The sequence below is a fragment of the Leptinotarsa decemlineata genome, unplaced genomic scaffold, assembly GCF_025532065.1.
Source record: "Leptinotarsa decemlineata unplaced genomic scaffold, Ldec_3_MD MMD2_tig00003837, whole genome shotgun sequence".
Lineage (NCBI taxonomy): Eukaryota > Metazoa > Arthropoda > Insecta > Coleoptera > Chrysomelidae > Leptinotarsa > Leptinotarsa decemlineata.
This window is the reverse complement of record NW_027412597.1, coordinates 4,692-12,140: the sequence shown is the minus strand read 5'-3', so window position 1 is coordinate 12,140 and position 7,449 is coordinate 4,692. Positions and strand designations below refer to the sequence as shown.

The window sequence follows — 7,449 nt, the reverse complement described above, 5'->3', positions numbered from 1 at the left end:
AATTAATCACTCCTAAAAATATAACCCATTCAATTCACACAAGAATTATAATAACTTTTGTGGGGGAAGTGAGATATGTGGTGAAGATGAGATTTATTATGATTGTAATGTTACAAAGTTTTTATCAGGTTCAAATAATAAAAATCGATCATACGAAAAACAAAAATTATAGAGTTGAAATTGTAGGAAATTCAATTTTATACAACATTATCGATCACAATTTTTTTCATGAAGTATTCAGCTCCAGTATTAGATGAAGTAGGGGTGATATGTGGAGGGAGGTTAGGTGTGGTTTAGATATAAAAGTGTGTCTAGTCGAAAGCTAGCATCATTCAAACTGTTTCTTCTAACCTTATATCTTCCAAATTAATTTTTGAGTGTTCTGTTGTGGTCATAATCTACGAATCGAAACTGTAAGTATATTATTAATCAGTTAACTAATTCAGTGAACCAATAATTTTTCTGAAGATTGGTTGGTTGGGTAACAAGATCAATTTTTTCTCTAAAAACAATTGTTTTCTTGCCAACGTTTCGAATTCTTTTCAGGGCTCTATAACAACGTAGTTTCATAAGTTTATATGATAAGTATCGTTTCAATTTTATAAGAAATAATAAGGTTAATTGAATTACTCACTAAAAAGTAGTTTCTCCGTGTTGATATAACTATTTTAAAAAACATTAGACATATTAGATACATTTAAAAATAAAATGAAAAACATTGCAACAGAAGGGGTAAATTATCTAGGTGTTCTACTTATCGAATTGAAATATGCCTACTTTCCAGGAAATAATATCCAAGGTGAAGAATACATTGATATTATTTCCAAGGAAGACACTTGTATCCTGTACAAAAAAAAAAACATACCTACTTCTGGTGTAGAATGTAATAGACCATACCAAACATTGGCCAATGTCGATGTCGAAATTCTGCATTGCATTACAATATCTATAATTTACGAAAGCAAATGAATGTACAAACAATGAAAAATTCAAAGATCTCAAAGTTTTCAGATATTCGCTAGATAATACGTTTTATGCCATGGAGAAATAGTACAGTGTTTCTATAAATTGAAATATCTACAGTGCGACTCTCTAATAACTATGATCAATTTAAAAAAAACACTTTTTTGGAAAATTTATCGATTAATATTTTGAGTTACGCTATTTTCTACGACCAAAAATATATTTATCTAGTACAAACCTTAAGATAAGGCGTTATTGGTGATTATTTTAACCCAGAACTCAAGTTTTCCAATACTATTCTTAAAGTAATTGGGTAAATATTCGATTTGAGGGTACCCGGCGATTTAAGTGTTCTTCTGTATTTTGATGCGTAGATTACGAATCCGAAAGAAAAAAGCGGCGCTCTCCCTTATTTACAAAGTAACGGCCCTTCAAAGTTCAGATAAGGGCAACTTTTCAGCCTTCTTTTTCACCGTATAAACTTGTGATGTACTGTTTGGAACCTTTGATGTAGTAATGAATATTACTGGAGTTTTGCCCAACACCAAATCGTTATTTTTACACCTCGACACGTGTTTCGATCACCAAGTTATCATCTTCAAGAGGAAGATAAAACTAGAAACTACTCAAAACTAAAGCTATTTATGCTATTCAGGTACATCATACAGGTAGGTAATCAGTAATACCACCCATACAAGTGTACCACCCTAAATTAATTTTACAATTGGCCTTTCTATTATTTTACAATATGTCCTTATGTATGTTTAAATGTTACAGCTATATATAGAACAAATATCAGCTATATGAAATTAGTTTCACAATATTGCATATCTAAATATATTTACAATGTGTCTTTCTGTAGTAATCAGTAAACCCAACAATATTATTTCAACAAGCTATACAGTATGATATTTGGTATTGGTCCGTTATCGTTATTCATAATATTATTATGTTCACTCATTTCTACACTCTCATAGGCATCTAGTTGCCTGCTGTTGTTAACTTGTCTAACTAATCTTAAAGAACTGAAGTTTATGAAATGGTTTTGTTGCAAAATACGATGGGTGACTGCTGATTTTTCAGGTCTTCCATATTTTAAGTGTGCTATATGTTTCTAATATCTCACTTGAAAAGATCTTTTTGTCTGTCCATAATATTTTGCATCGCATTCCTTATATTCAATTTCGTAAATTCCAGACTTTTCCGAATTCTCGACTTTGTCTTTTGGACTTCCCAAAAGGCTCTGCAGTGTATGATTTAAAAACCACCTTCATACCTAGTTCCTTGAAAATATTTCCAAAGTTCTTCGTATATTGGTGGTATGGAACTGAGATGTATTTATCGTGGTTTTTGTCCTTTCTGAAAGTCGAGATTTCGTTCATTCTCAACCTAAACTTCTTTTTCCTAATTATGTCATCTACAATACCCCTCGAGAAACCGTTAGTGGCTGCTACTAACGGTTTCTTGTAAAATTAATTTAGGGTGGTACACTTGTTTGGGTGGTAATACTGATTACCTACCTGTATGATGTACCTGAATAGCATAAATAGCTTTAGTTTTGAGTAGTTTATAGTTTTATCTTCCTCTTGAAGATGATCACTCGGTGATCGAAACACGTGTTGAGGTGTAGAAATAACGATTTGGTGTTGGGAAAAAACTCCAGTAATATTCATTAACCATATAAACTATTTAAAAACGCAAGCATTTATTCACTAGGCCACCTTTACACCTTATTCCTCCTTCCTTGACACTTTTCACTTCAACAATCAACATTTTTCCAATAAAAATGTTAAAAAATGTACGGAGCTGCTTTTTAAGTTACATATCTCTATATTTTACGTTTTTAAGGTTAATGACATAGTTGGTACGACTGATGCAAGTATTCAATTTCCAATTAAGTTTTTATAAGAAAAATATTGATTGTTGAATTGAAAAGTGTCAATTAAGGAGAATGAGGTGTAAAGGTGACCTACTCAATAAACGCTTGTGCTTTTAAGTAGTTTATCTTATGAAAAAGAAAGATGAAAAGTTGCCCTTTTCTGAACTTTGAAAGGAAGTAACTTTGTAAATGAATGAGAGCGCAGCTTTTTTCTTTCGGATTCGTAATCTACGCATCGAAATACGTAAGTAAACTCAAAACATTTTTCAAAATCGGAGGGTGCACTCAAAACGAATATTCAGTTTTTTATAGTCTCTCATGTGTTCTGAAATTCGTGTTTTATTATATCTTCCAGTTTGACCAACGTAGCATTTGTGACATCTTCCACAGTTCAATTTGTACACTACGTTAGATTGCAGGTCTTGGGGTGTTTTTTATTTGTTTTATTTAAGAAAAAATGCTTTCCAACTGTACTTTCATTTAAGAAGGCTACTTTAATTTGATTGCTTATGACTATCATTCCAAGTTTATCAGATGAATTTTCTATAAATGACATTTTGTGATATTTGGGTTTCACCTCAGTATTTTGGGAAGAGGAACTTTTTTCTGTCATTATTTTTCTAATGAGGGCTTCAGAAAAATTATTTGTAGTAGGTAATTCTCAATCAATTTGAGAATTTTGTTATGGAAATCAGAATTGGAAATGGTAATTGTTCTAGATTTCAAATTCCCTATAATATTGATTTTACTGTGGAAGTTATGTTTGGAAAATTATTTCAAAAATCTCTCGTAGGAGATTTGAGCCGGTTCTAACCCCCCCCCCCTCCTTTGAAGTATCTGATGCATGATGGTTCATATATGGATGGGTGTGTGTGTGTGTGTGTTTTGCTCAAGAGTCTTTTTTATAAATATGGTTGAACATCTAGAACAGCTGGATGTTCAAAATCAAAATTGTGTGCATATTCTTTTTCATGTTCAATCAGGGCTGTGGAGTTTTTGCTTATATTCAGTTTCTCAGAGTCTGTCATGCGTTCTGAAACTTGTGTTTTATGATACCGTCCAGTTTGACCAACATAGCATTTGTGACACCTTCCACAGTTCAATTTGTACACTACATTAGATTGCATGTCTTGGGGTGTTTTTTTTTTGCTTGTTAACTTTTTATGCATATATTTTGTAGTTCTGCCATGACCAAATCTGCACAAATGGTTGATATACAATTACCCATTACCAACTCGAAAAATTTGTTTGTAAATAGTTCCATTGTAACAAAAGTAATTGGAGTCTATACATTCATGTCCTTTTGCGTTGGTGTTCTATCGAAGGTATTGCAATTTTTTTTATTTTATTTTTTAAATGTATCTAATATGTCTAATGTTTTTTCAAAATAGTTATATCAACACGGAGAAACTACTTTTGGTAAGTAATAGAAACGATACTTGTCGTATAAGTTTCTGTGGGAGGTATGTTTATGAAACTACATTATTACAAAGCCCTGAAGAAGAATTTAATTGAATTCGAAACGTTGGCAAGAAAACAATTGTTTCTTTGAGAAAAAATTGATCCTGTTATCCAACCAACCATTCTTCAGATATATTATTATTGTCTATTATTATATTCCATTCTAATTATTTTGTGAATTTCTAGCTTGGAGTATGCCTCTTTTCACTGATACCGGCAAATCTGAGAAGGGTAAGGTGAATATCCTGCAAGACGTGGTGTTGGTGCAGGGATCAGAGCTACCAGAGAATATCGTGGACTTCCTAACTCCCACTCAGCCCCCTTCCTGGAGAACCTGTGATGGTGACAACTCCAAGACCTGAATGTAGCAGAATGGAGGATGTTCGTTCAACCACCCCCTCTTCTGAAACGAGCAGCACCAGCAAAGACGCGGAGAAGGGTTCGAAGAGGGCCAACAAGAGAGAGGCAGCGAACGGTAGCGATAATGAGTTTGCTGCCCCCCAATCGAATAAGAAAAGAGTGTCCGCCGCTAAGTCGAAGCAGGTGGAGCCGAAGGTGAAACCAAAGCAGTCGGAGCTGCGGAAATATATGAAAATATGGGATGAGACGAATCCTTATCGGCAGCCGCCGATGACCTCGACCCTGTGGCGAGCCCCTTCTACGTTGGATACCACCGTTTCAAAGTCCGAGACGGTCAATACGAAAAATCAGCCACCGACGGCATCGCAGATGCCATCCACTGCATTAAACATTGAGCCAACCACCACCACGACATCTTCAGAGACCACAACCGGGCCGCATAACCTACCAAAAGCTGGATCCATAGTACCTCAGCCACCAATGCCCACCACCATGACATCTTCAGAGACCACAACTGGGACGCATAACCTACCAAAAGCTGGATCCATGGTACCTCAGCCACAGATGCCCACCAGCATGACATCTTTAGAGACCACAACCGGGCCGCATAACTTACCAAAAGCCGGATCCATAGTACCTCAGCCACCGATGCCCACCACCATGATATCTTTAGAGACCACAACCGGACCGCATAATCTACCAAGAGCCGGATCCATACTATCTCCGCCACCGATGCCTGTGCCAACTGTTCAGGGGACAACTTCCGTCCCACCCTCTGGTAGCAAGATGGACTTACCGACACCGCAGAGGAGCTGCAACTTAGTCAACGACGTGCTCGAACTCGGCAGAATATGCCGAGAGAGGAAGACGAAGCTACTAGTGATCCGGGACAGCGATGAGAGATTGGCAGAGATTGCCACACGCAAGCGACGATTTGTGGTTCGACAGGAACAACTAGTCGAACGGAAAAGTTGTTTGCTGGCTGAACTGTCAGAGGTGGAAACCAACATTGAAAGGGGAAGTCAGGACATCGTCGGAGTCAATGAGGAGTACCGTGTTGAGGGTGATTCAACGAAACAGTACCGGCTGGAAGTCGCCCACATTAGCAACTGTGTGAAGGATCTTCAGAAGCGGATCAAGAAAGGAGTTGACGACATGGTGACATAATCAACATTTATTTCCCTAAATTTCAATTCGAAGACGATGACGACAGATAAACATTCAAATTAGTTTGGTAGATATTGGAAGGTTAGAAGAAGAAGGTTGTAATCTTGGAATAAACAATGTGGAAAAAAATTCCTCGTCTTTCATTCCATTTCATACTACTTTGATCATTGTGATTTTTCTTGTGAAATTGAAAATAAATGAGATAATTCCATTATAAGATTTCACCCCCTACTTATTTCAGATTTAAATCGATACAAATATCGAACCTATTAAAAAAAATTGATGGGATCGAAATTGTAGGAAATTCAATTTTATACAACTTTGTTCATCACGAAGTTTCTCGTAAAGTCAAAATTAAACGTGATAATACAATGACGAAATTTCACCTCCACCCTTTCTCTAAAAATATCGATTTTATGAAAAAAAAATTATAGGAATCAAAATTGTTGAGAATTTAATTTCATACAACTTTTGTCATAACTATTTTTCTCATAAAATTCAATATAGATAAGTTATATAATGGAAAATGTATATTTTTAGCCGTAATCCAATTTCATATGCTAATGAAAGACGACACTGTCAGAAGAAAAGCGAAATTCAAACTACAGCTGCGATTTTTTCGGAATTCATCTCGATGCGCTTTCATGTACTGAATGACGACGTTCACGATCACAACTCGTCTTTTATATGATACGATTGTGGTCGTGGTACGTCACACTACTCTCAGTGTGACGTAGTTCAAGGGTGTGACGTAGGTGAAGGTCATTCAAGTTCGAATTCAAAACATTTCTTCAAAGTCACCTTGTCGACATCATGTGGCGTATGTAGAGGTCATTTCAAAGTCAAAATAACCACATGAATCAATGAAGGTTGTGAAAATATGAGAAGTGAATGAAGGTCATTCAAGGTTAAATCCAAAACATTATCTCAAAGTCACATTGACCGTATCTCCTTCTGACATAGTTCAAGGGTGTGACGTAGATGAAGATCGTTCAAAGTCGAACTCAAAAGACTTCTTCAAAGTCACCTTGTCGACATTATGTGACGTATGTAGAGGTCATTTCAAAGTCGAAATAATCACATGAATCAATGAATGTCGTGAAAATATGGGAAGTGAATGAAGGTCATTCAAGGTTAAATCCAAAACATTATCTCAAAGTCACATTGACCGTATCACCTTCTGACATAGTTCAAGGGTGTGACGTAGATAAAGCTCGTTCAACGTCGAACTCAAAAGACTTCTTCAAAGTCACCTTGTCGACATTATGTGACGTATGTAGAGGTCATTTCAAAGTCAAAATAATCACATGAATCAATGAATGTCGTGAAAATATGGGAAGTGAATGAAGGTCATTCAAGGTTAAATCCAAAACATTATCTCAAAGTCACATTGACTGTATCACCTTCTGACATAGTTCAAGGGTGTGAAGTAGATAAAGCTCGTTCAACGTCGAACTCAAAAGACTTCTTCAAAGTCACCTTGTCGACATCATGTGACGTATGTAGAGGTCATTTCAATGTTGATGTGACCGAGACAGACTAAAAATCTCAAGGTCAACCCAAGGTTATGCGACTTTGAACATTGTTCTAAATAGCTGTGAAAATATAAAGTGTGAATG

At 35.8% G+C, this 7,449-nt stretch overlaps 1 protein-coding gene across 1 annotated transcript; it reads left to right on the top strand.

Annotated features, from left to right (window-relative positions):
• The first annotated feature begins 296 nt into the window (after positions 1-296).
• Positions 297-5,939, top strand: LOC141483689 (uncharacterized). Its single transcript, XM_074178490.1, has 2 exons — positions 297-413; positions 4,490-5,939. Exon 2 carries the CDS (start codon positions 4,643-4,645, stop codon positions 5,828-5,830), a length of 1,188 nt encoding a protein of 395 aa, XP_074034591.1. The 5' UTR covers positions 297-413; positions 4,490-4,642; the 3' UTR covers positions 5,831-5,939.
• The last annotated feature ends 1,510 nt before the right edge of the window (positions 5,940-7,449 follow it).